This window comes from Mustela nivalis (assembly GCF_964662115.1).
Source record: "Mustela nivalis genome assembly, chromosome: 17".
In the NCBI taxonomy this organism is placed as follows: Eukaryota; Metazoa; Chordata; class Mammalia; order Carnivora; family Mustelidae; genus Mustela; species Mustela nivalis.
Window position 1 is genome coordinate 45,026,222 of NC_139036.1, and position 27,831 is coordinate 45,054,052.

The 27,831-nt window shown below is 48.6% G+C and overlaps 1 protein-coding gene and 1 long non-coding RNA gene across 7 annotated transcripts in view; one reads left to right on the plus strand and one right to left on the minus strand.

The window, feature by feature from the left end:
* The window catches only part of PLEKHM1 (pleckstrin homology and RUN domain containing M1), a 46,524-nt gene that overhangs the window by 10,262 nt on the left and 8,431 nt on the right, over nt 1-27,831 (minus strand). For all 6 annotated transcript variants that reach the window (XM_082706464.1, XM_082706465.1, XM_082706463.1 and 3 more), the window contains 6 exons: nt 27,470-27,717; nt 25,195-25,821; nt 18,024-18,432; nt 7,711-7,981; nt 3,658-4,578; nt 1,281-1,426 (listed from right to left, as the gene is read on the minus strand). In XM_082706464.1, coding sequence (XP_082562590.1) covers nt 1,281-1,426; nt 3,658-4,578; nt 7,711-7,981; nt 18,024-18,432; nt 25,195-25,821; nt 27,470-27,717 — 2,622 coding nt within the window. The remainder of the gene's footprint in view (nt 1-1,280; nt 1,427-3,657; nt 4,579-7,710; nt 7,982-18,023; nt 18,433-25,194; nt 25,822-27,469; nt 27,718-27,831) is intronic.
* LOC309851334 lies at nt 1,366-3,728 on the plus strand. The gene is made up of 2 exons (XR_014304727.1): nt 1,366-1,445; nt 2,668-3,728. It is a non-coding gene; the product is annotated as an uncharacterized lncRNA (long non-coding RNA).

Consider the following 27,831-nt stretch of genomic DNA (forward strand, 5'->3'; position numbering starts at 1 on the left):
ATGCCAAGAAAAGTACTGTCATTTTCTAGCTGGGAAAAGGAAGTGGCACAAGAATCACCGCAATGATTAAGAAGATGGCTTAACAAGGGTCCGGATGTTGTAAATAGGGAGTGTGTTTAATGGCCAAGGAATTATTTGCATTTGTGGTGGTTCTGAGGTTTAATATTCTACATGTAGTTAGTGAAATACTTACCACTGGGGACAGGAGTGGGGGACAGTGAAGCTAATGTCCTGGGGTTCCGGTCCCTAGCAAAGTGGAGGCTGGGGTCACACAGAATCTGAGAGTCACACACGTTCCCTGGGCTCTGACGACACATCCGCGGCCAGCAGGCCTGGGTCCTGAGAAGTAAGCAACTTCTCCTTTGTGCTTCTGTGTCTGTCTTACGCAGCAAATCTGTGCCTCTGGGGTAAAGCCAAGTTTGTTCTCCTTGAGGCAGGGCCTGACCAAGTGAATTAGGGGCTGAAGGTGTGACAGGCCTCAGGAGAAAGGAAGGGCACTAACACAGGGCCCTAAGACATGGCAGTGCCATCCCTCTTAATCCTTACACAACCCAGAGGCACACACTTATGAATCCCTCTTTACAGACAAGGAAACTAAGTCAAATAATTGGCTAATGGTAGCACAGCTAGGTCAGCGGGTAAGCTCAGGTGGAGAAGGGGAATGTGAAAGATCCTGGAATACATCTAATTCAAAAGCATTTGGTGAACATAAAAAAGGACCTAAGACTAAGTGATACTCGGTGAACAAAGCAGGTTATAAAGCAGTACAAGTCCAGGATAATTCCAACTTTCAAACATATGTAAACAGATCCACAGAGAAGGCTGACACTCGGGGGTTTGGGGGGAGCATAGCTGGTTGGCCAGCCACCCAGCCACCCATCTGCCGTCTACCTACCCACATCCACCCACCCACCCACAACTGTCCATCTACATACCTAGTCTATCCTAATTATCCTTCCTTATTTCTATCTATCTGTCTGGTTGTTGGTGCCTTACACAGTTTAGTCCGTGGCCAACAGGGCGCTGCAAAGAACCACCCTCAGACCTGCAGCTGAGGACCAGGGTGGCACTGACAGAGCTCTGCCCAGGGGCTAGAGACCAGCACCATGTTCTTCCCTTGGTTGGTCCCCTCCACCCCCATCATGGGGCCTGAACCAGTGACCCGGGCTTCCCTGGAGCCGAAGTCCTCCACACAGATGAAGAGCAGCGGCGAGAAGAGTGACCATTCCTCTGTCACTCAGCAGCCCGTGTGGCCACGACAGGCCGGGCTCCAGGCTTACCGGGCGCTTGGTGAGGTCCCAGTTGTGGATGATCCTGGCCGGAATCACCGAGGCATCGTCTTGGTGGCAGATGTCACAGTAATAGAGGCCAGAGAAGGCACAAAGCTTGGGTCGTACGAATGAGAAGCCAATCTGTCGGGAGCAGCCTGGGGAGAAAGACGGCGGGTGAGTGAGCAGTGGGGCGGTGTGAGTCTGCGATCAGGGCAGGGGTTATGAAGTCGAAGGACCTGCTCTTTAAGGAAGGGACAGATTACAAAGGATACAGAGACAAAGGCACCCTCACTCATATGCATACTGCTCAGACACAATCCGTTCTTGAGTGTTTACAACAGAACCCTGTTAACAATTGTCGTCGCCATTTTATAGCTCAAGAAATCAGTGCAGAGAGAGGTGAGTACAGCCCCGTCACGGGACGATGACGTGGCACAGCTGGCCACTGGACTGGGGTTGGGCTGCCGCTAGCACCCACATCCTCTTTTGCCTAGCCGCCTGCGTTCAGCGTTCCCACTGCTTGCTCACGCAGGCCAACCTCCTGTGGGTCTGCCCCCTCCACTGGGGCCCAGAAATGGAAGTGACCGAGTCTGGGCCTCGGTGAGCGGGGTAGGAGCTGGGGACCTGAGGCTGGCCACAGGGAGGGGGTAGGGAAGCCAGCTGGAGGTGGTGGCAGTCTGGACACTGCCTGGTGCAGGCTCGGAGTCAGAGACGCCAGATACCTCGGGACAGTGGGGCAGGGCCCAGCTTTAGCTGCTTGGCTGGAGGTCCCTCCTCAATGGTGGGCAGCGAGAAGCTGCTTGGAGTATGCTCAGGGCAGAGCAAAAGCCTGGCTCTAATCCCGAGCACACATGGCTGCCTCCCACCGGCATGGGAAAAGGTCCCTTTGGACTTGGGACCGGAAGGGTAGGCTTGTCTGCTTCCTAGCTGCCTCATTCTAACCTTCACTGAATTTTTGCAAGGTTCCATTGTGGTCTCTGTAAAATTCAGCTGCTACATGCTCTTCTGTGGGGTGATTACAGAGTTTAAGCGAGAGGAGATTTTGAAAGCACCCTGTATACCATGAACACAGCCAAACGTCAGCAGTGGGTATGAGCCTGGCCACAGAGCTGTGCTTGCGGCAGGAAGGAAGCCCAAGCTCCCCCGGGGCTGGCAGGTGACAGGCGCAGCGAGAGGTGCCCCTTGCCAGCACTGACTCCCACCGGGGGACCCTCCTCATGGGCTTTGGGGGCCTGGCCTCCTCACTGAGCCCAACACCCACAGGCTGAAGGTGCAAAGTGTGAGGGTTGGGGGCTGGCGGAGGGAGGGGGTGAGCAGGGACCTGAACATGTTTTCTGCAGGAAGAAAACCGCAGACCACTTCCTTCCAGATGCCCAAAGCAGACTTTTCCTTCTAGTCCCTCAGGCTCCAGCCGACAGGACAGCCCTCAAGCCACTTGGAGCCAGGTCTCCTGCTGTGGCGCTCCGCAGCAGGGTGAAACTTTCACAGCTGGCCTGGAGCAGCCGTGGGGATGGAAATGGGTGTCTGGATCGGGGAGAAGAGCTGAAAATGGAACATGAGCCGTGGACTATCTCACGCCTTGAAAAGCAAGGCAGTGGAGAGGGCCTATGGGGACTTGAGCGGAGCAAGGTTCTAGGACTGTCGAGGCCCTCATCTGCCTCCACCTCGGGATAGGTACTGTGAGGAATAAATGAAATAATCCAAATAAAGCAGCTGGCCCAGTGCCCCCCGCAGGAGAATCAGATCTGAGGACAGTAATGATACAGCAGGTGTACGGACTTGGAATAATACCCGTGATACATTCTTAAGCATAAAAAAAAAAAAAAGTTATAGGACAATATAGATAGCTGTGCTGTCACAGGTACCCATTTCAATTTAAATACCTTTACGTTAAACTGAAAATTCAGTTCCTTTAGCCACATTAGCTGCACGTGGAGTACTTGGGAGCCACATGTGGCTTGACAGCAGAGATCTAGAACATTTTCATTATCAGAGAAAGTTCCACTGCACGGCCCTGGGATGTATGAGCCCACTTTTGTAACGGAAAAAGACTGTGTGCACTTGTGAAAGCATGCAGGAATCTTTGGAAGGGCACCATGCCCCACTCCAAAAGGATTGAATGATATGGTAATGTGATAACGAAAGGTGTGGAGAACAGAGCTCCCCTGACGGAACTCCCTGAACAGAGAGCAGCACCGTGCAGAGCTGCCGCCCACAGGTGCCGACACCCTGCAGCGGCGCCGGCCTCCAGCCTCCATGGGCACTGGGGAGAAGCAGGGGCTCTGCGCTGCTGCATCCCAGGAGAACCTGAGTCAGGAATCCCCCACCCAAGGCAGCAGGAGGCAGGTGCATGGTAGCGGGGGAGGGGGGGACAGTGAGTGGGCACCTGCGCAGAAGCAGCCCTGGGAGTCCAGGCCTTTCTCCGTGGGAATGGCCACGAGGTACTGCAGGAGGAAGCCGTTTTCCCGCGTGGCGAACTTCAGCACCTCCTGACAGTTTTCGTCCAGACTCCCACCCAGGGTCACGGCCTCCTCAGCCGTCTCCAGGTAGGACGCCAGGACCTTGCGCACCAGATCCCTCCACAGGGCGGCCTCCTCGGCGCTCCCGGCCTGCAGCTTCAGGACGGCCTTGGCCGTGATGATTTTGAAGAAGGAGGGGCCCCCAAGACTCGTGTCTGGCAGGATGTCTCGGATGGTCTCAATTCCATGGCTGTCACTTAACATCTTCTCGTTGTTTCTCACTCGGAAGCATTTCAGAGACTCCAAGGAGAGGGAAAAAATATAGGGCATCCAGGTCCTATCCGTGTACAGGTATAGAAGGGATTCTTTGATAGCGTCTGGCTCAGGATCTTGGGCAGAGGACCAACAGAACTGTGTGGCCTGGAGGGTTTCAGGCTCAGGAAGCAGGTCTGGGTGGGAGGGGAGGCCGCCCTGGGGGACACCCGGGGGGTCCTCAGGCGGCTCGGGGTACTGGATATTCACCCACTCATCCTCCTGCTGTGGCCGGCACTTCTGCAGGGCTTCCCGCACACGGTCCAGCCAGTCCTCGGCCTCATCCTGGGAGGATGCCCGCAGGGCCAGCTTCCTGCCGGAGAAGACCAGCTCGAATCGGCCATCGCTGTGCGCCGGCCCCACAGACTCGCAGCGCAGCAGTGAGCATGTCTCCACGCAGACGCGCTCCTCAGTGTTCAGGTAGAGGCGGAACTCCAGCGGGGAGAGCTCGCAGAAGAGCTCCTTCCAAATGCCCATGGCCCCCCGCCGCTCCACGGTGCCCAGCTTCATGAGACCCCGGAACGGGTTGGACAGTCCTGGGGGTAGAAAAAGGCACTTTAGACTGCGGGCCATTCCCCCTTCCCCGGCCCCACCATCCTCACCCTCCACTGCTGACCTTGTTCCTGAATTTTACCGAGACAAAAAAAGGACTCACAAGATTACCTCCACAGACCCCTCACTCTGGCACCGGTACCCACAGTCTGACCTGCCCCTTGTCACAAAGGATGAACTGACGGCTCAGTCTAAGGCCAACCCCTCTGTTTGTGGTGGAGACACTCCTCCCTCCTCCCCCGCCTACTCAAGGACAAGGACGTCTCTCCAACAATCCTCCCTCCCTCTCCCGTGTCACTGCTTTCTCCCTTCCCTCCCAGATCATTCCCTCCAGCACACAAACACTCTGTTATTTCTGCCATCTTTAAAAATAGCTTTCTTGATGGCACTCACATCTCTAATTACCACCCTGTTCCTCCGTCCCCCTTTACAGAAAACCCCCTGAGGAGGTATCAAAACTGTCTCTAGTTCCCTTGCTCCTGTTCCATCTTGAATCTGCTCCAGTCAGTCGTCTGACCCCTCCTTCCATTGAAATTGCACTTGGAAAGCCCCATGCCCTCCTTGTCACCAACTAAAAGGCTAATCATTGGTCCCCGTCTGGCCTGACCCATTAGCATCACTGGAGAGAGCTGAGCCCCCCTCCTTTCCCTTGGCTTCTGGATCTTTCTCAGCCCTAACAGGCCACTCTTCTGTTCCCTGGGCTCGTTCCTCCTTCTCTTCCTGACATCTCAACATGGGAGCACCCCAGAGCTCACTCCTGGGTCTTCTCCTCCATCAACATCCACCTCCTACCTCCTCTTGCCCACTCACAGGGCTTTATGCCAACAAGGCCCGTTTTTTTTTTTTTTTTTTTTAAGATTTTAGTTATTTGTTTGACAGACAGAGATCACAAGTAGGCAGAGAGCCAGGCAGAGAGAGAGGAGGAAGCAGACTCCCTACTGAGCAGAGAGCACGATGCAGGACTTGATCCCAGGACCCTGAGATCCTGACAGGAGCTAAAGGCAAAGGCTTTAACTCACTGAGCCACCCAGGCGTCCCTAGGCCCGGTTTTTATCTCCAACCTGAACCTTGCCCTTGAACCTCAGATTCAGATCTCCACCTGCTCCGTGTATGTCTAATATCTAATAAGCACCTCAAGGCTGAATGCCTGAAAATGAATTCCTGACCCTCCCACTGCAGACCGGCTTCTCTCCCAACATTCCTCATCTCATAAATGGCACACTATCCTTCCAGCTGTTTGGGCTAAAAACCATGGAGTTGTCCTTGATTTCCTTTCTTCCACATCACACACGCAGTCTGTCTGCACACCTTGCTGGCATATCTGGAACACCCCACTGCTCACCACCTCCACCACTACCACACAGGCTCAGTTGGCCGTCACCTCTGGCCTGGAGCATGGTGACAGCCACCTGGCTGGTCTCCCTCCCTGAGGTCCTTCAACATATGAGCCAGGATGACTCCCATATGGTTTCACTTATTGTGGAGCATAACAAATAGCATGGAGGACAAGGGGAGTTAGAGAGGAAAAGGGAGTTGGGGGAAATTGGAAGGGGAGGTGAACCATGAGAGACTATGGACTCTGAAAAACAATCTGAGGGGTTTGAAGTGGCGGGGGCGGGGGGTGGGAGGCTGGGGGAACCAGGTGGTGGGTATTAGAGAAGGCACCGATTGCATGGAGCACTGGGTGTGGTGCAAAAACAAAGAATACTGTTATGCTGAAAATAAATTAAAAAAAAAAAAATAAAGGGAGTCAGATCACGTCCCTCTGCCCCAAATCCCGCACTGGCTGCCATCTCCCTCAGAACGAAAGCTAAGGCCCCTCCGGGGGCCAGTGAGGCATTCCGTCACTCTGCCCTCATCTCTAACACCCTCTCCCCAACTCCTCAGTTTCCCAGGCACGTGCCCAATGCAGGGGCTTTGCATTTGTTCTCCTGCTTGAGACACAAAGGTTGTCCTACGTCTCCCTCCCTCCCTCCCTTCCCATCTCCTCAGAGGTCATCTTATGTGTGAGGGCTTCCCTGGCCATCCCGCATGAAGCTGTATCCTCCCCACCTTGGTGCTCCCCAATTTACTCTTCTCCATAGCAATGACTGTCACTGGCCCATACCATGCATTTATTTGTATATTCTTTTAGTTCCTGCCTCTTGTACTAGGATATAAGTCTGGGAAGATAGAGACTTTGTTTTGCTTCCTGCTATGTCCCCAGCACCTAGAGCAGGCTGGCACGCCACAGAAAACCATCTGCTAAATGAGCGGGTGCCCAACCAGCACACCCTGCTCAGTGCTCCCTGTTTCACAGGGGTCTGCCGCCAACTGGGGTCCACAGGACATGCAGTTCTCTCTCGCCCAGCCTGGACTAGCCTTGGAGATTTCAAAGACCTGTACTGGGTCTTCCTACCCTTTGAGGAACCTGATGGCCTGGGCACAAAGCACACCTGCTCTGGCACAGCTACAGTTACCACGTGGACTTCAAGAAAAACCTAAATGAAGCGAGTATGGAGACAGGAGCTCTACCTATACTCCCCAAGCTAGGAACCCGGCCAGAACTGTCTGCTGGCTCACTGCAGATGGAGGGAGAAAGAGACAGACTCCAGGGCACATTTTTTCTTTGTTTATAGGGGTTGTGGAAAAACTAGGTTATAGTTATTGACCACTGTCTAGAACCTCACAGGGCATGGAAATCAAGCTGGCCTTACTGTCAATGGCACAGAGAGGACACTAACCAGAGAGCAGAGCTGATATACCCTACCGGAGCTGTTAAACCAACCTCCTAAGATAAAGGCCTTGGGAAGAGACATTGAAATGCCTACAAGGGGCAGGGTTTGCTCCCGGCTCCAGGCAGAACCCAGGGTTTCGTAAAATCATAGGACTTCCAGGAAAAAGCTGTCATATTTCACTACATGAAACAGGTTTTTGAGCATTACCTTGTTGAGATTTTATGAGAAAATATAGTACTTTTCCTGAAATGCTTTCCTGAATTACTCCGCAAGGTTGCTCCTTATGACATCTGGGGAAGAGGTGCTGCCTGTGAGAAGACCCCCCAGAGGCTGGCAGCCCCACTCTCTGGAAGGTGCTGCCCCGTGCAGCCAGGTCACTGGGAGCCCGAGGCCACCTACCCATCTGCCGGCGGTGCACCACCCGGAAGTTCTTATGCTCCTGTGCCACGGCTGTCCTGCTCTTCCTGCTGCCCGGGGAAGGCACGCATGCTTTGTCTAAGGCCCCCGTGGAGAAGCTTTTTCTTGGTCCTTGAGAAAAATGCCGGAGGAGACTGGGCCTCGACTCTGGTGTCCCTCCAGAAGAAGCCACGGAGCGTTCTGAGGGGCTCTCTGGGGGCGGCTCCTGGGGAGGCCGGTAGAAGTCATCCTCGGAGATCCAGCTCTTGCTTTTCTAGTGGGAAAGGAGTGAAGACAGGTTTGTTTCTTTCTTTTTCCAAGATTATTTTTTTAAGATTTTATTTGAGAGAGTGAGAGTGAGAGAGATCGTAAGCAGGTGGGGCAGGGCAGAGACAGACTCCCGGCTGAATAGGGAGCCCAATGGGGGACTTGATCCCGGAACCCTGGGATCATGACCTATGCCGAAGCAGACCCTTAACCGACTGAGCCACCCGGGCACTCCAGAGGTTGTTTTTGAAGCTTTTTAGGAACATCTTTATTGAGATACAATTCACCTATCATTAAATTAACCCATTTCAAGTGTCCAGTTTAACGGTTTCAGTGCGTTCACAGAGTTGTGCAACCACCACCACAATCTAAATTTAGAATGTTTTCATTCTTCCAGAAAGCAAGCCCATGCCCATGAGCGGTCACTCCTCATTTCCCCTCAACTGCTCCGGTTCTAGGCAAGCAACAATCTACTTTCTGTTTCCAAAGATTTGTCCATTCTGGACATTTCGTATAAATGGAATCTTCTAACACATGATCTTTGTGTCGGCCTTCTTCCCCTTAGCACCGTGTTTTCAGGGTCTGTCCTCGTTACAGCAGCTGTGAGGACTTCATTTCTCTTTATGACTAAATGGTATCCCAAGGTACGGATGTACCACGCTGTTTGCTCACAGGCTGATGGGATTAGGGTTGTTTTCCCCTTCTGGCAATTATGAATAATGCTGCTGTGAACATTCATGTCCAAGATTTTGTTTGGATGTTTGTTTTCCATTTCCTTGGGCATGTACCCGTGAGAGGAATGGATGGGTCATATGGTAACTATGTGTAACTTTCTGAGGAATTTCCAAACTGTTTTCCATAGTGGCTGCACCATTTTATATCCCCACTGGCCATGGAGAGGATTCCAATTTCTCCACATCCTCGCCACCATTTTTTGCTGTTCTGTCTGTTTGCTTATGGCCATCCCGATGGGTGTGAAGTACCATCTTGCGGTTTGGGTTTGCAATCTCCCCAGTATCTAATGACACAGCAACCTTTCTTGTGCCTCGTGGACATTGGTATATCTTCTTTGGAGAAATGTCTATTCAAATCCTTTGCCCATTCTTTTTTTTTTTTTTTAAGATTTTAATTATTTATTTGATAGACAGAGATCACAAGTAGGCAGAGAAGCAGGCAGAGAGAGAGAGAGGAGGAAGCAGGCTCCCTGCAGCGCAGAGAGCCCAATGTGGGGCTCGATCCCAGGACCCTGGGATCATGACCTGAGCCGAAGGCAGAGGCCTTAACCCACTGAGCCAACCAGGCGCCCCTCCTTTGCCCATTCTTAAATTGGTTTGTCTTTTTGTTTCTGTGTTATAGAGGGAATTGTGTTCCCAACCAGGATATGTTAAAACCCTAGCCCCCAGTCTCTTAGAACATGACCTTCTTTCGAAGTAGGGTTGTTGTAGATATAATTAGTTAAGAGGAGGTCATGCTAGGGGAAGGTGAGCCCTTCATTCATTGTGATTGGTGTTCTTATAAGAGAAGACACACACACACACAGAAGAGAATTCCAAGTGAAGACAGAGACACAGAGTGAGAAAGTCACGTGATGACAGAGGCAGAGCTGGGAGGGATGGGTCTTTGAGCCAAGGAACAACAGGGATTGCTGGCAACCCGAGCTGAGAGAAGGGTGCAGAACAGATTCTTTCTCAGGACTTCCAGACAGTTCCTGCCATCTGGATTTTGGACTGCAAGCCTCCAGAACTATCAGAGAATGCATTTCTGTTGTTTTGAGCTATCCAATTTACGGTACTTCATTACAGAGGCCTTAGGAAACAAACACAAGTTGTAAGGGTTCTTTATATACTTAGGATATTTGGGATCTAAGCCCATACCATATACATGGCTTGCAAATAATTTTTCCAATTCTGGGGGCTGTCTTTTCACTTTCTTGCTGGTGTCTTTTGAGGCACGAAATTTTAAAATTGTGCTGAAGTCCAATATATCTATTTTTTCTTTTGTCTCTGCCTTTGGTGTTATATGTAAGACACCACTGTCTAAGTCAAGATTACAAAGATTTGGTCCTATGTTTTCTGCTAAAAGCTTTATGGTTAAGCTCTTACATTTAGGTCTATAATCTATTTTGAATTAAATTTTGTGTATAATGTGAGGATGCATGTGGATATCCTGTTATCCCAGCACCAATTGCTGAAGAGCTGTAGAGTTTTTCCACCCTGCTTATAGGGTTTAAGATGAGGGAGACATGGGTAAGCGGGACCCAGGGGCCTCACTGGCACCTCTGCTGGGGCTCCTCACTTCTGAGGAGGCCCCTGAAGCCCCAGGCAGCCAGGCCCTGCCCCTTCCCTTCTGTTGCTGAGTCTGAAGTTGCTCGCTAGCTGGGAGAAGTGGGGTGGGTCTGGGGTCAGGGGATTGTGGGAATGGATTTTTAGCTTTTTCTTCTTCACTATTCAAGCACTCCCTGCCTTTCTGTGTCTAAGCATGGATGAGCAGAGGCAAGAAGAAAGCTGGTTGGACTGCCCTAAGTGGCTGTCTATACAGAGGAAATGACTCACACAAGGGGTGGGCCCAGTCCAGCTGTTTTGTTAAGTGTCACCAACCTCACCCTGAAGATGCTATTTCCAACCCTTAAATCAGATTGCCCTCCCTGCTCTCATAGACAAGGAAGGGGAGCAGGGCTGGGACTGCCCTAGAAGAATCGGTTTGGCTGGTTTAATCCATTCTGATGCTAGATGTCTCCTTAAGCCAAGAGTGGAGAGCTCTGAGTCAGGAGTGTGAGGGCCTCACAATGCTGGGCTTCCAGGGCTTCCTCCAAAAACCCTCCAAATTAGCAGGTGTTTCCTTCTGCCAGTGCCAGGACAATGTGTCAGTCGGGGGACTACTTGAGGGCCACCTGCAACACAGGATTCTGAGCAAAGCCTGACTAGGCCACAGAGACCCAGGGGAGCTCCCTTAGGAAAATGGACAGGAGGAGCCTCACAGAGCCAGGGGTACCTACCTGGGAAGTCTTGTGGCCTCCCATCCCCAGCTAATGGCTGCAGTGGGAAAGAGCACTATTCCTTAAGTCTCAGCCCAGGGGTCATCCATCACCTCCTCCTGGATGCTTTCCTTTTAATTCCCCAGTCTACACTCCTCCCACATCCCAGCGGACTCAGGGACCCCTCTGGGCTCCCATGGCATTCTTTGCTTACCCCTAGCCCTAGTACCTACGAAGCTGTTTGCAATCTTTCATTTTCCTTTTTTTTTTTTTCTTAAGATTTTTATTGATTTATTTGTCAGAGAGAGAGAGGGACAGCAAGAGAGGGAACACAAGCAAGGTGAGTGGGAGGGGAAGAAGCAGGCTCTCCGCTGAGCAGGGAGCCTGATGTGGGGCTCAATCCCAGGACCCTGGGATCATGACCTGAGCCAAAGGCAGACGCTTAATGACTGAGCCACCCAGGTACCCTGTCTTTCATTTTTCTTAATGCCTGGCACAGAGTTCTAACAGATGAGGGAATAAATCTTGACTATCCAAATGTCTTTAGCATGAAATAAGAAGGGTGGGGTGAAGGGATGAAAAGGAAGGAGACAAAGGTGAATTGTGAGGTGATGACCATTGGTGAGGGCTTCTCTCTCGGGAGACGCGAGGGAGACTACTAGGAAATGTTCAGACACGGGCCAGTGGCCACAGGTCAGTCACCAGGAAATGATACTCCAGGGAAAATCTTTTGTTTTCTTAGGCAACAGAGAAAAAACAGTGGGAACATTGGGTCCTTGGAGCTTTTGTGCACAGGCCTGGAGGGAGCTCTTTGCAGCTGTGCCCCAGCCCAGCCTCCCTCCCCCGCCCCACACCATGAAGTGGGGAGGGCAGAGCACTCCACTGTTGCCCTTCTCCCTCGCCTTTCCTACCACCTTCCTACCTTCTGCTCACCTAAGTCCCCACATCTGGCCAGCTCCCTGTCCCTGTAACAGTGGGGGAAACCACCATCAAACAAGGGTCTGAGCCAGAGCAGCACCTGCCGCTAGGGACCCAAGACAGAGGAATGCCACTTGAGCTACTAAAGGTACAGTAGGCCATAAACAACAGCTAAGTCTCAGAGGGGAGACTCTGGCTGAGGAGAGAGATACTAGGCATCAGAAAAAGTGCTTTTTAGCCAGTTTAGCCTCGTTACGTCATGCGAAGAGATTTCGCCTGCACTCCTGTGTTGGGGAGGGGACCACATGGCACAGGCGGTGACGAGGGGACCACATGAGGGTAGTGATCAGGATGAAGTTTTAGAATTCAGACTGTCCTCTGGAATGAAACTGAGAAATCAATTCACAACCCCCCAGATTCCACAAGTAAAAGTTCCCTTAACTCCTCCACTCCCTGCTCCTTTCCTTCCCAGCTCTTGTCACCAGCATAGTCATGACGTGGGTAGTGACCTGTCTAACCCAGTGTCTGTCTGCAGGGAGCAGGGCCTGTGCCCATCCTGTTACTTCACTGCACCAAGCACGGTGCTTGGCCCAGAGCAGGGCCTTATTTTGAGTGAATTGAAAATAATGGTCTTGGGGCACCTGGGTGGCTCAGTGAGCTAAGTAAGCCTTTGGCTTAGGTCATGATCTCAGGGTCCTGGGATGGAGGCCCGCATCAGGCTGTCTGCTCAGCAGGGAGCCTGCTTCCTCCTCTCTACCTGCCTCTCTGCCTACTTGTGATCTCTCTCTCTGTCAATAAAAAAAAAAAAAAAAAAGGAAAGAAAATAATGGTTTTTCTTTAATGAAAGACTGAGTGGCTCTTATGGTGATACAACTTGTTAGTGACTACCCTCTACTCCCCACACTGCCCAAGTGTCAAATAATAGCAGTGACTAAGTGTCTGACGCACAGAAAGATGAGAACAACAGAGGTGACACACGGGGCAGGGCACTACCCTGTCCGAGGGCTGGGGGTGCACTGGATCAGTGTGAGAGTACAGATGAGTGGGTCCTGTGGCCCTCAGCAACCTGACTCCCCTGAGGCCTGCAGTGAGGCAGAGCCTGCCCTGGTCAGACCAACTAGCCCACCTGGTGCACTTGATGGTGTACTTCTCAGTGTAAACTGACAAGTTAGCATCTCCAGAGTCTCTGAGAGTTTGAGAACTATTAATTATGCCTATATTCTCCCAGGTACAGTGCTCAGAGCTGACATTACAGAGGGGAGCAGACATGTTGTTTTATATCATAGAGCTGATATGCGAATCCCAGGGCAGAAAATAAACAAGTAGACAGATCAAGAGACAATATGATTTCACACAGTGATGCGTGTTATAAACAAAGTAAAGCAGGCAAATGGGAAAGGGAGTCCCTGGGGATGGTGCTTTTGAGCACCATCAAGAAAGGTGGAGATAAAGGCAAGGAAAAGGGGCGAGCTGAGAAAGAGTCCTGGCAGCAAATGGAAAAGCCTGAGGCCGGAAGGAGCTTGTTTTGTCAGGAGCTGCAGGGAGACCAGAGCGTCAACACTCCTTGAGCAGAGGAGCATGGGTGACAATCTGCCCTGTCCCATCAGCTCTGGGATCCTGGCAAGACAGGATATCTGAGTCGATGTAAGACTGGAGTGAACTCAACTCGGTCAATGCTACCCCGTGGAGCCCTGCGGGGGCACACAGCCACAGACCCTAGGGAGAGCCCTCTGCTGCCAGCTCAAGGTATGGGTTGGAGGAGGTTTTCTCCTTCACCCTTCAGAGTGATGAAAGTTGTCTGCTCATAACCTTCAGGGTCCTGTGACATTCTGGGCCCTGAGGCAATCCTCAGAACAGTAAAAATGGAGAGTGTGACCCTCACTTACACAGTGACATGATTTACATAGTCACAGTCAGTAAGCGGAGCTAGTCCATCAGCTATCCCTATGGAAAAACATGACTTTTGACTTCTACCTCACACCGTACACAAAAATTAATCCCAGAGGGATCATAAACCTAATTGCAAAAGGTAAAACAGTAAAGCTTCTAGATGAAAATATAGGGCTTTTCAGTCTCACTGCTTTGGGTAGATAAAGAGTTTAAAAAAAGACCCAAAACATATTAACCACAGAGAGACTGATAACTTAAAGATCATTAAAATCAAGAATTTCTGTTCCATGAAAGATACCATTAAGAGATTTAAAAGGCAAGCCAGAGACTCAAAGAAGACATCTACTATATGTATTTATGCTATATATTTTTTTCTCTAATAAATGACCTATTCATAGTACATAAAGAGTCCCAAAGAAATAAGGTAAATACATACAACTCAATTCAAGAGTGAAACAATGACTGGGGCACCTGGGTGGCTCAGTGGGTTAAAGCCTCTGCCTTTGGCTCAGGTTGTGATCCCAGGGTCCTGGGATCGAGCCCTGCATCTAGCTCTGTGCTCAGTGAGGAGTCTGCTTAAGACTCTCTCCCTCTCCCTCTGCCCCCTCCAACCTCCTCCCACATGTGCATGTGCTCTTTCTCAAATAAATAAAATCTTGAAAAAAATCACAGTGAGATACCACTATATACCTTTTAAAGTGTCTAAAAATAAGACTGATGACACCAGTGGCTAGGATAAAGAGCAATGAAAATGCTCATGTATTGGGGTGCCTGGGTGGCTCAGTGTGTTAAAGCTTCTGCTTTCAGCTCAGGTCACGATCCCAGGATCCTGGGATTGAGCTCCAAACTGAGTTCTTTGCTTGGTGGGGAGCCTGCTTTCCCCAACCCTCTCTCTGCCTGCCTCTCTGCCTACTTGTGATCTCTGTCAAATAAATAAATAAAATCTTTAAAAAAAAATGCTCACATATTGCTAGGGTGAGTGCAAGTCTGTACAAGCACTGTTAGAAAATTCTTGGCAGTAGATACTAAAAGTAAACATGCGCCTACCCAATGACCTGGCAATTCCACTCCTAGATATACCCACAGAAATGAGTACAGAGAGTCACTGAAAGGCAAGTGCAAGAATGTTCATAGCAGCTTTCACTGTAATAGGCAGAACCTGGAAACAACCCAAATGGCTATTAGCAGGAGAATGGATAGATGTATTGGGATATAGTCTGACAATGGACTACTACAGAACAATGGAAAAGAACCGACTGTAGCCTCGTGCTAAATGCGCAGGTTAATCTCACAGACAAATGCTCAGTGAAAGAAGCAAGTGTACATATTCACTGATATGAATGAAGTTCAACAACAGGAAAATGAATCTGTGGGGCTGCAAGTCAGAAAGGAGGCTTCCTTTGGAAGGGAACAATGGCAGAAGGCATGAGAGAGCCTTCTGGTGGGCTGGAAAGTGTCTACATTTTATTTATTTATTTATTAAAAACATTTTTAAAAAGATTTTATTTATTTGAGAGAGAGAGAGAAAGAGAGTGAGCACAAGCAGGGGAGTGGCAGGCAGAGGGAGAGAGACAAGCAGACAAGCAGGCTCCCCGCTGAGCAGAGAACCCAATGCAGGGCTCGATACCAGGACCCAAGGATTTTCCAAGGGGGAAATTAGTCTTTTTAACAAATGGCGCTGGTACAATAGGCTATCCCTATGCAGAAGAATCGATCTGGACCCCATCCTTATACCATATACAAAAATCAACTCAAAAGGGATCACAGGTATAAACAGAAGAGCTACAACCATAACATTTTTAGAAGGACAGATAAGAGTAAATCTTTGTGACCTTGAATGAGGGAATGAGTATAGATATGACACCAAAAGCACAAATGATAGAAGAAAAAGCCAAATAAATTGGATGATATCAAAACTAAAAACATACATGCTGTGATACCACAAAGAAAGTGAAAAGATAACTAAAGTGAAAAGGATAGGAGAAAACAGTTGTTAATTATGTATCCAATAAGGGTATAGAATCCAGAATATATAAAGAACTATTATGACTCAATAATAAAAAGACAAAAAAAATCCTACTTAAAAATGGGCCAAGGTTCTGAATAGACATTTCTCCAAAGCAGATACATAAATGGCCAAAAGGCACATAGAAAGGGGATACTCTTTAATCATTAGTCATTAAAGAAAAGCAAATCAAAACCATAATGAAATACTACTCCTTACCCCCTAGGATAGCTATAATAACAATTTTTATGGAGACAATAAGATCTGTTGGTGAGGATGTAGAAGAAAACACTGCTGGTGGGAATATAAAATGGGGAGCTGCTTTGGAAAACAATCTGGCAGTTCCTCAAAAAGTTAAATGTAGAATTACCATGTGACCCAGAAATTCTACTGCTTGGTATGCACCCAAGACAATTAAAAACATATATCTACACAGGGGCGCCTGGGTGGCTCAGTGGGTTAAAGCCTCTGCCTTCAGCTCGGGTCATGATCCCAGAGTCCTGGGATCGAGCCCCACATCGGGCTCTCTGCTCAGCAGGGAGCCTGCTTCCTCCTCTCTCTCTCTGCCTGCCTCTCTGCCTATTTGTGAACTCTGTCTGTCAAATAAATAAAAAAAAATCTTAAAAAAAAAAAACCACATATATCTACACAAACACTTGTACATGAATGTTCAATGCAGTTTTACTTGTAATAGTCAAAATATGGGGCAAAAACCAAATGTCTATCAACTGATGAAGGACAAAATAAAATGTAATGTGTTCATATAATGGAATCTAATCTACAATGAATTATTATTCATTGAAGTACAGATCAAGATACAAAGGGGAAAAATCCTGAAAATAATATGTTAATTGGAAGAACCCAGTCACAAAAAGATTACGTATTACATGATTTCATTTACAAGAAATGTCCAGAAGAACAAATCTATAGACAAAGGAGATTAGCTGTTGCCAGGGGATGAGAGGAGTGAGGTTGGGGCGGGGGTGGGGGGAAGGAGAATCGGATGGGGAGTCACTGCTAAGGGCAAGGGGTTTCTCTGATGCAGGATGAAAATGTTTTCAAGTTAGATCATAGTGACAGTTGCACAACCTTGCAAATATATGAAAAAAGTTGAATTATACACTTCGATTAGGTTAATTATATATAATATGAGTAATAGCTCAAAAAAGCTGTTAAAAACAAGGGTGTGTGTGCACGTGTCTCCTAGTCTATTTCACGGCCTTGGCCCCATCCTGAGTTCTGGGACCTGAAAGTTACAGGCCAGATAAGAGACGCGCATGGATGGAGCTGAAAAAGCAAGACTATCTCCCAACACGAACCCCAGACAGCAGCTGGGATAAACTCAGGGCTTTGTGTGTCCATGTGCACAGGGGCATATAGCTTCTGACCCAGGCTGTTCATGACACAAGACAAATGCGAAATGGCCAAACAGTTTGGGTCCACAGCTTTGATGATCGTTCTCAAGCCTCTGACCCATGGCTCTGCCCAGAAGATTCCCAGGGCTGGCTTTCCCTTGGGTTATCCACAAAGTAGACCGGCTTATATTAGCACAGCATTGCCTAACAGAAATAGAATTCCAGTCTTGTGTGTCATTTTAAAATGTTCTACTAGCCACATATTTAAAATGTAAAAAGAAACAGGTGAAATTAATTTTGGATAATATAGTTAACCCAACATATCAGAAATACTTTCATTTTAACATGTAATCAGTGAAACTTTATTGAGATATTTCACATTCTTTTTTTCATACTAAGTCTTCAAAATGTGGTGTTTATTTTACACAGCTTGTCTCAGTTTGGACTAGCCACATTTTAAGTGCTCACTGAGCGGCCATGTGTGGCTCAGGGCTGCCACACTGGTCAGCGCAGTTCTAAGCGTGGTTCATGTCGCAAGACTCAGTATTCTCAAAGCCTGGTATTTTAGATGATATGAATTTAAAAATAACAAGTGCCAAGGAGGAAACCAAGGCCCAGTGAGGTGAAACGCCTGGCCTGAGGCCTTAGGCTAATAAGTGCCAGTGGTTAAGAACAGGAGCAGAGTCTACAGTCAGAAGAGAATTATCTTCTCCATGGGGTTGATGTGAGATGACAAGAGACACCCGTGGGAAGGGACTGGCACAGTGCCTGGCTCACATCCGCCAAGAGACATGAGGGGTTAACGCAGAGAAGGCAGAGACCCCTCGGGGTCACAAGCCCGAGATGCCCTGCACCAGCTCTGAGACAGTTCCCCAGGGCCGCCCCCTGAAAAGCTTGCACCACTCACCGGACTGGTGGGTGAGGACACCCCAAGGCTCCACGCAGCTCTGTCATCCTCCGGGGGCTTCTGCTGGCCACTCCCCTGGGCCAGCGCTTGGGTCGGCACTCTCATGGGACTGCCAGGCTGCTGGCCCAAAGCACTTCCCAGAGGGACAGCTTGGGCAGTGCCCAACAGCGGCAGGCCCAGGGCGCCAGAGGCGCAGGCAGGGGGCTGCTGCTTGTGATGCCCATCCGAAGCCACAGGGGACGCCTGCGCCGGGAGGGGCTCTGCGGGCCCATCAGACGGGATGCTGGCCTCCGGGCCAGGGAGGGAGAGTGAGGCCCGCCCAGTGGGAATCTCTGCTTCTCCACCGAGTCCGCCCAGTCCGTTGGTTGGCACAGAGTTCACCTGGGCTTTGCTGAATTCCGACAGCACCCTAGAAGTTTTTAAACAAAGAAACCTGTGTGACAGGTTGTCTGTGAGAATGCCCAAGGCTAGGGGGCAGTGGTTAAGAATGGAAAACTGCTGTTTTGTGATTTCAGAAACAAAACAAACAAAACTCTCGTCACCATCCATTGTTCCCTTGCTCCCACACAGCCCTCCTCTGACAGGCCTCACGAAACTTCTCCCCGGCTGGGACTCAGAACCCACTCCTGGGACCTGGACTGAGGGGAAGTGAGGACCCACTCTGTTCCTGGGACAGTAAGTGGACAGCAGCGTCGCGGGGGAGGTGCGAGGGCCCAGCCACCTTGGAGCCAGACTGCAGGTGAAGTCCGAGAAGCCTCCTGTGCCCAGGGCCTACCGCCGGAGATCAGAGTACACAGGGTGCGTGAGTGTGTATGCAAACAGACACGGGCTGTGCGCCACTCCTCCAGTGGGACTGGCTCTTCCTGCCCCTCAGGGGTGTACAGGGAATGCAGGGAGCCAGTGCTACTGCCTTTGTGTACACATGCATGCACACATACACACACACGCATGGAAACATACTCCTGGGCCTTCTAAAATGAGCACTGGCTAGCGGCTGCTCCCCCTTCTCCTGAGGCTTCTGAGAATCCAAGTTCTGTTTCTCAAGTAAACCTATTTGCTGTCTCCTCCTCTGCTTATGAACCCAGTAGAGTACATCATGGGCAAATGCAGGTTCATATGGCAACAAAGCTAGCTGGGCCCAAGAGATTGCCCTAATGGCTTAGACTGGGTCAGAAGGTATGTCAAACTCCCCTTAATGCTGGCTTAGGGAAATGAGGATTTTAGAACTCACATTTTCAACCTGATGTCTTTTGGCTGAGCTCTGCTCTTACTTAAAACATCAAAACCCCAAACAATATTTTAAGACATGCTTGTTAGTCCAGGATTGGTGACGAACCCATGCATTTACGGGCAACTGATTTTCAACCAGGACATTTCAGTGAGGGAAGAAGACTTTTCAACAAATGGTGCTGGGATAAGTCAACAGTTCCCATGCAAAAGAATGAAGTTGGACTCCTTTCTCACATGATTTAAAAAATGAACTCAAAATGGATCAAACTCTTAACCTTTAGAAGGAAAGGAACTCTTAGAAGGAAATAGGTATAAATCTTTGGATCAAGCAGTGGTTTCCTATAATACGACATTCAATGGATAAGCACCCAATTAAAAAACAGGTAAGTTGGACTTCAGCAAAACTAAAAGTTTTTGTGCTTCAAAAGGATACTGTTAGGAAACTAAAAGGACAACCCACAGAATAGGAAAAAATATGTGCATATCTTATAGGCAAGTATTATCATATACCTGATAAAGGTCTAGTCTCCAGAACATACAGAGCTCTTAATTTGATAGTACGTGAACAAATAGTCCAACTGAAAAATGGGCAAAGGAGGGGCACTTGGGTGGCTCAGTCAGTTAAGCGTTTGCCCTCAGTTCTGGGGTCCTGGGATCCAGCCCTGCTTCGGGATCCCTGCTCAGGAAGAGGTCTTCTTCTACCCTTCCCTCTTCTCCATCCCCCACCTCCCTGCTTGTGCTCTCTGCTCTCTCTCTCTCTCTCAAATAAACAATTAAAAAATATTAAAAAAAAAAAAAAGAAAAATGAACAAAGGATTTGCAGAGACAATTCTGTAAAGGCATACAAGTACCTTTAGAGCAAGTACCTGAAAAGATGATGAATATCATTAAATAGTAGTGAAATAAAAATCAAAACCATAATAAGATGCTACTATAAGCCCACCAGGATTCCTGTAATAAAAAAGGAGAGAGAATACCAAGTGTTGGCAAAGATGCAGAGGAAATGGAACTCTTACACACTGCTGGTAGAAATGTGAAATGCTGTAGATTCTGTGGAGAACAGTTTGGTAGTTCCTCAAAAAGTAAAACACAGAGTTACCATATGATTCAGCAGTTCAACTCATGGGTATATATCCGAGAATTAAAAGACAATGTTTGCAGAAAAGTTGTACATGAATATTCATGCAATATTACTCATAACAGCCAAAAAGTAGGAATAAAACAAATGTCCACTAAATGATAAACAGATTAACAAACTGTATATCCACACAATAGGTAAAGGGTTTCCTTCCAGGGTGATGAAGGCGTTCTTCAATTATATCATAGTGATGTTGTACAGCCTTGTGAATATACTAAAACCCACCAAACTGGACACTTTAACATGGTGATTTTTATGGCAGGTGAATTGTATCACAGCAAACTAGGAGGCTCCCCATGAGAAGAAGGTGTAAACGTGTTGGTGGAATAGTTGCAGGGGAGGCAGGTGGCTGCTGGTTCTCGGCCTCACTCTGAAAAAAGACCAATGAGAATCCAAATCCAACGGAACAGCTGGCAGTGAGCAGGCACTGAGGCACTCACGGGTTCTAGACATAAAGGGGTAAGTTCCACAGGCAGAGAAGGAAGGGACATTTGTTAACCAACTGCTGTGTCCCAACTACTGTGACAGAATGGGGCCACCTTCTGAGATGAGCTAGGGATGCAAATCGCCCCTGGGAGGTGCCAGCTCTTTGTGGAGAACTGAGAGGTGGGTTGGTGACTGACCAAGAGCAGGCTCCCAGCGTCCTGGCTTTGGCTGGCACACTGCTGTGGCCTCCAATAGGCTCCTAAAGTTCAAGGACTTCATTCCCTTCCCTGCAAAACATGCGTGGTAACAGCACCCACCTCTTATGAGTGTGTTAAAGGTTACGTGAGAGAACATAGGTCAAAGGCTTAGTAGGGTGTGTAGCACAAAGCAAGTACACAATAAACATTAACCTCAATTTGTTACTGTGGCTGTTCTTATCATCACTGGTAAGACTACTTAGCCTCCATGGACCCGAATATAAAAATGTAAGGAAAGGAGCAGAATTACGGCAATATTCATTAGTGTTACCAAAATGGTTATCAGTTATCAATGAATCCTAATCTGTAAGACAAATTTTAATGACAGAGTAGACTGGGTGTTGGAATAAAGAAATGCCATCCAACAATAAGAACTTGTTTGATAAAATAGAGTTTTTGCTAAACCAATGCCAAGGTCAAGGTGAAATCAAGTTCACAGAGCCTTACCAGAATCAGTGCTGGCTGTCAGAACCCAAAGAGAATAAGAGAGACATTTATGTCAAGTGCAAAAATGTGCTAGAGATTTTCTTTTTTTGAGAGATGAGATTTTAAAGGAAAGGCAAAAGAAAAATTTTCAAAAACCTTTGAAAAAAATGCAACATTGGACTAAAACCACTCTAGTCCTTTCACTTTTGTTCTGTCCAGCTCAGGGCACTTTTTAAAAAAAACTGTCTATTCAAAAATTCTAGGAATCTGTGCTTTCATTTAGAAGACACTGGAAAAAAAAAGATGTATTATATACATATGTATACATGTGTTCATAGAGATGCCGGTATAAAATAAATAAAAAGCATGGGTGAGAGGATCTGGATGACCGCCTCCTACAGTTAACCCTGCCAAGAGATTGAGCCTGTGCTTTTCCTGTGGATTGGTGTGTGGTGGTCCATGGCACCATCTGGATGTCAGGGGACACTCATAAAAGCCCAGAGGAGGGCTGTATATGCAAAGAATCATTTCCCCCCAAGAGAAGGCTTTATGACAATGACATTTGATAAATACCACTAACCATGGTTTTGCAGCTGTGAATGTTGAGACAAGTTATGGGAGAACCAACATCACAGGGACACTAGTAGTAAAATGACAATGACATCACTGACTGAGCACTCACCCCGTGTCTGGCACTGCTCTACGCACTCTATATACCTTAACTCATTAATTTTTCCTAGCATCCTTATGCCCATTTTGCGGATGAGGACATCAAGGTCAGGAATAAACTGCCAAAGGTCGTGAAGCTGGTTAATGCAAGACTCCAGCGGTCTGGCGCCTGACTCCATATTTCTAACCACTAGACTGTAGTCGTGCTTCTCAGTGATCACTGTAATTCAGAGCCAACCAACACAAAAGAAGCTATTCGTGGCATCAATCCTCTATTCACAGCAAACTGCAATTTGGGTTCTGGGAAAGATTAAATTAATACATTTCATTTGGAATGTTATGTGTTTTGTAGCTTATGTTTAATTTGTCGATGTTTTGATTTTACTGTTGTAGGAATTATAAGCCCATGGTATTTATGCCTAATTTTAAGTTACAAGTATTTAAGTAATATAATAAAAATAAGTGAACTATTAAATGTCAGTGAGAGTCTTTACTCTTAAGACATACCCTCTAGGGCGCCTGGGTGGCTTAGTGGGATAAGCCTCTGCCTTGGCTCAGGTCATGATCTCAGGGTCCTGGGATCAAGTCCCGCATCCGGCTCTCTGCTCAACAGGGAGCCTGCTTCCTCCTCTCTCTCTCTCTCTCTCTCTCTCTCTCTCTCTCTCTGCCTGCCTCTCTGCCTAGTTGTGATCTCTGTCAAATAAATAAATAAAATCTTAAAAAAAAAAAAAAGACATACACTTTAAGAAGAGCTGGTATCCGGGAATGCGCAAAGACTCCCTTCAAGCCCAGCTTTCAAAGCGATGGTGCTGTGTATTTGTGCTTCTGTGTGTGTGCTTCCAGTGTGTGCTGGTTCTTCACACCACTGCCCAGAGCTGGTCTGTATGTCCTGACCCTCCCCCCGAGTTCTAACGTAATGCCCAGGACACTTCCCACACAGGGTGGACAGTCACTGATTCAATGACCTACAGCTGGAATTTTCCAATCACAAGACTCATGAAAGATAAAAACAAGACACATGACAAAGACACATGGCTGGCCTGTGGAAGGAGAGAGAGAACGAAGGGGCTCAGACAGGAGAACGAACCCAAGTCACGCCACTGGTCTAGCAGATAGGTGGGGACTGCTCCTTTTCAGTATGTTCTATCTAAATATTTCCATTTGACATTTGAAAGTTCTATCCAATCTGCTCAGAAGCCATGTCAGGGGTCTACCAGTTGCTGTTATGCATGCAATTCATTCCCAGGCATCTGATCTGATTCTCTGACAGCCCAATGAGGGAGTCTCCATTTTAAGATTTATCTATTTATTTGTCAGAGAGAGAGAGAGAGAGAGCGCACAAGCAGGGGGAGCAGCAGGCAGAGGGAGAAGCAGGCTCCCCACTGAGCAAAGAGCCCAATGTGGGACTTGATCCCAGGACCCTGAGATCATGACCTGAGCCAAAGGCAGAAGCTTAACGACTGAGCCACCCAGGTGTCCCATGGACTCTCCATTTTAAAGATGCAGAAACAACCTCAAAGAGTAAGTGGTTTGACAGCCGTTACTGAACTTACAAGTGGCAGAACTGAGCTGGAAACTCGATCCCACCGCAAGCCAGCCCGTACCAGCACCCAATCTGGTGTTATTCCTACACCAGCTGGGAACTGTGTAAAGGTCTGAACCAAGAGGATGGGGGCACCCAGGAGTAGACAAAGGCTGGGGGAGCATGGGTCTGGCTGAAGGAAGCGCTTTATAAAATTTACCATTTTCTACCTATTAGATGAGCAAATACCCAGACGTTGAATAATACTTTCTGCTGACAAGGCTGAAAGGACAAAGGTACAGCCCTGACGGAGGGTGACTAGGCAGTACCTGGGAAAATCACACATCAATGTATCCTTTGGCTCAGCAATTCTGTTTCTGGAAATTTACTGAACAGAGTTACTTGCAAAGAATTAAAAGACCACATATACAAGGTTATTTATAGAAATAGGGAATTCCAATACCCACTAAATACAGGGCCGGTTAAATAAACTAACCAGCAATGGAAACATATACAACAACAACAAAAAGAAATAAAGAAGTTCTAATGCTCCAAACTGAAAACTGATATGATCTCTTCCAAAACAGAGTGTCAAACGGTATATTCATAACAGCTTTTGTGGGTAAGGGAACAGGGATAAGAAATAAAAAACATTAAAAAAATCTGTAGATTCATATTGGTTAGATGCATTTAGAAACATCAGAAGAAAATGTAAGGAATCAATAATTATGGTGACAGAGGCGTGAAAGGCTTTTTGCTGTATACATTTTAGCCTTTTCCCAACCATAATAATAGATTATCTGCTCAAATATTACCGTTAAAAAGCCTATATAAAGAAGGCTCTGCTTGTGAGCCTGGCCTAACACAGAGATGGTGAGTCACTATGTTGTACACCTGAGACTAATATAACATTGTTTATCAACTACATTCAAATTAAAAACATTTTTTAAAAGAGAAGGCTCTGTCCAGGCTCCCTCCACTAGTCAAGTTCATTGTTCCATGGACTCTTCCCTCCATACATCTGCTTGGCCCCTTTTGTCTACCATCTCCTCCAGTTCAGGGTCTGCGTCTTTGTGAGGCCTTCCGGGAGGTCACAGAGGAGCACCCTTACCCACTGTGCTTCCCTGCAGTTTTTGGAAGTTGTACATGTAACCCTGAACCGTGAGTCTCCTTCCCTCTAGAGGCAATGATATCTTACACTGCGCCTCAGAGAGAGGAGGTCACCTGCTGAAGTTCACCCTGGGGCAGCACTGCGTACAGCCTGGTCCAGCTCTGAGCCCTACTTAGAGCCATTCTTCTCACTGCCCCATGTGGCCTCCAGTTATAGGTTCCAGCAACTCCAGTCCCTGAGGAAGAGAGATGATGTCCCCTTTGTCTTTCTGTATGTCCCTATAGTGGTTAGTGCTCAGTGACAGGCAATCACATGCTATAGGAAGAGAGACTTGAAAGAGGAAGAGAAGGAAGGAAGAGAGAGGGGGAAGGGGTTGGGGGAGGAGCACTCACTCTTGAAGAGACAGGTCTGAATCCTCAGCATTTGCTGTCCCCACGTCTGAGTCGTAGGACATAGGCTCCTCAGAACGTTCTGGACTCTTGGAGCCGTTCTCTTGGAGTAGGCAGCTATCAGAGTTTAGGCTGCAAGACAGCTGGGACGAACTGGCCGTGTCCAGGCTGAGAGAGGAGGCTGTGAGCTTCCTGTTCCGTCGGATCTTGTGTCCTGAGTGCTGGACTTCGATGTCCTCCGAGCCTGAGGAATGGGAAATTGAATCCAGAGACTCTTTCCGCTGTAGTTCTGTCCCAGAGGTAGTGAGGGGGTCCAGATCAGAGAGCGGACAAAGCCCAGAGAGAGCCAGCGGGGTAAGCGTCCACTCGTTTAGGATGGCAGACTTGTAGGAGAGCTCGAAGGACAAGGATGTCAGTCCCTGCAGGAAGCTGAGGAGGAACTCCCCCTCCTCGGCGTCTCGAAGCAGCGCTGTGGGCTGGTAGTACTCGCACAGGTGGGCCGGCTCCTGGAGGAGCAGCTTCAGGTAGCACTCCATCAGGCCGTCATTGAGGGCCAGTCGCAGCCAGGCCCGGCAGCGGCCCACGTCTGTGCTCACAAAGATCAGGTGCTCCAGCTCCGAGATGATGTGTCTGGGGATGGGACGACAGGCTTGTTTCAAGAAAGGATTTCCAATCACTGCAGTCTTGTTTTAGCCACTGGTTAGCAAGAGCCCATCATAACAACTGCCCATATACAGAGGCTTGAAAAAATCTTGGATAACAGTGCTCTATGGGGAATTTAGAAATATTAAGCTATAACCCCCAACTTTTTGAGGTTGCTGTCATGGAGGATAATTGCCATTTTCATTACGGCTACTCGGGGGCCCCTGACATCATGTGCTCATCTAGCACACATCTGATGAGCCCCTAAGTGCAAGGTCTCTTCAGAGCCTAGAGACACAGGGTAAAGACATGGCCCTGTCCTCAATCCAGGTGACCACCTTTCAGGGGCACATGAGGCCTGTTGTCAGCAGAGCTGGAGTGGGAGTACACTATCATTTCCAGGTCTCAATAAGAGAAATGCCATAGAAAAGGCAGTATCTGAGCTAGGCTATTAAGGGATTTCAAGAGGCGAAAATGGAAGGGGAACCTTCTAGGCACAGAGGACCGAGAGGAAAAAGGCACCAAGGGCAGGAAGGCAACAGCTCTGTAACAGGAGTGGCGAGCACTCCGATTACAGCTCCAAGAGGAGGAGCGGGCATTGGGCTGCAAAGTCAGGTAAGGCAGGGTCTTAAGTATCTTAAGTATCCAACCAGTGAGGCAAAGTGGGGGCACAGCCAGTAGCTGTGCATCAGAATCACCCAGGAACCTGGTCAGGATACAGACTCTGTGGCCCCCACTGAGTGAATCACACTCCAGATTTGAGAGCCTGAGGGTTTTTACACAGGGAAGTGACTTGACCACAGTTATGTAGATGTCTTGGTGGGCCGTTCTGGATAAGATCACATCCCACATGTGCAACATGAGTTCCTGAATCCTCGATCTGCTGAAAACACCCCTCCCCTGACTTCCACAGTGCCCTGCACGTCTCGCCTGTGGGAGTGCAGCCCATCTCCGCGGGACCGGCAAACGCACTCTGCTTAGTTTCAGTTCAGTAAGTGCGGCCCAGCCGACTGGGCTAAAGACAGAATAAGATGAGGACAAGCAGAAAGCCACTGTCAGCCAGGAGTGTGGTAAAACCCTGAGACAGGGCAGTGGCAGTCATCAGGAAAAGGAAGACAGAGACCCACAAGACACCTCGGGCCAAAGGTGGCACTAAATAGCCCTTCGAGGCCCAGCGTCAGCTCCCGGCTCCACAGCCCAGGCCATCCTCAGCAGTGCCATGGAGACAGCCGTCCCAGGGTGAATAGTCAGACAGTCTGGATTCCACTTTTTTTTTTTTTTTTTTTAAAAAAAGGCCATCCCTTGTTATAAGGTTTAGCAATATAGATGTTCAAACACCTTGAGGCAGGGTTAGCAAACTTCTTTTGTAAAAGGCCACATAGTAAAGATGATAGGCTTTGCAGGCCACACTCTCTGTTACAACCACCTCAGTTTGCCACCGTGTGGTAACGGTGGCTCCTGCTACAGGCGACCAGCCCTGGCTGAAGGCTGAGGGGCCCTTGAGGCTTGGTCTAACAATAACCCCTATCTCACCCATCTCTGTTCTAGAACAGACTGGCTCTGGTGATTTCCCACACAGCTGGCGAGGGAGAGTCCCGCGTCCTCCCCACAGCAAAACCTCCCCAGCTCATCTCACTTGTGAGTGACAGCTTTCAGGAGGGGCCAGAAGACGGGCTGAGGAAGAGGCTTCTGGTGGGCGCTTTTCTTCCTTTTCCCTCCGGCCTCGACTCGGATGTGCTTGGCGTGCAGGCCATGGATAAATACGGCCTCCAGGGCGCTGCACATGGCATTGGCATCTCCGTCTTCGCTAGTGACTGCCGTGTCTGAGGACACGTACTGCTTCTGCAGCGCCTTCACCGATCCTACCAGCTTCTTCTTGATCACCTGGTCAGCGGCAGACACAACACAGCCTTTAGGAGATCCTGCAATGGGGCTGCTTCTCGCCACACACACACAAGCACCCATGCAGGCACACACATCTATGTGTGTGTCTATACA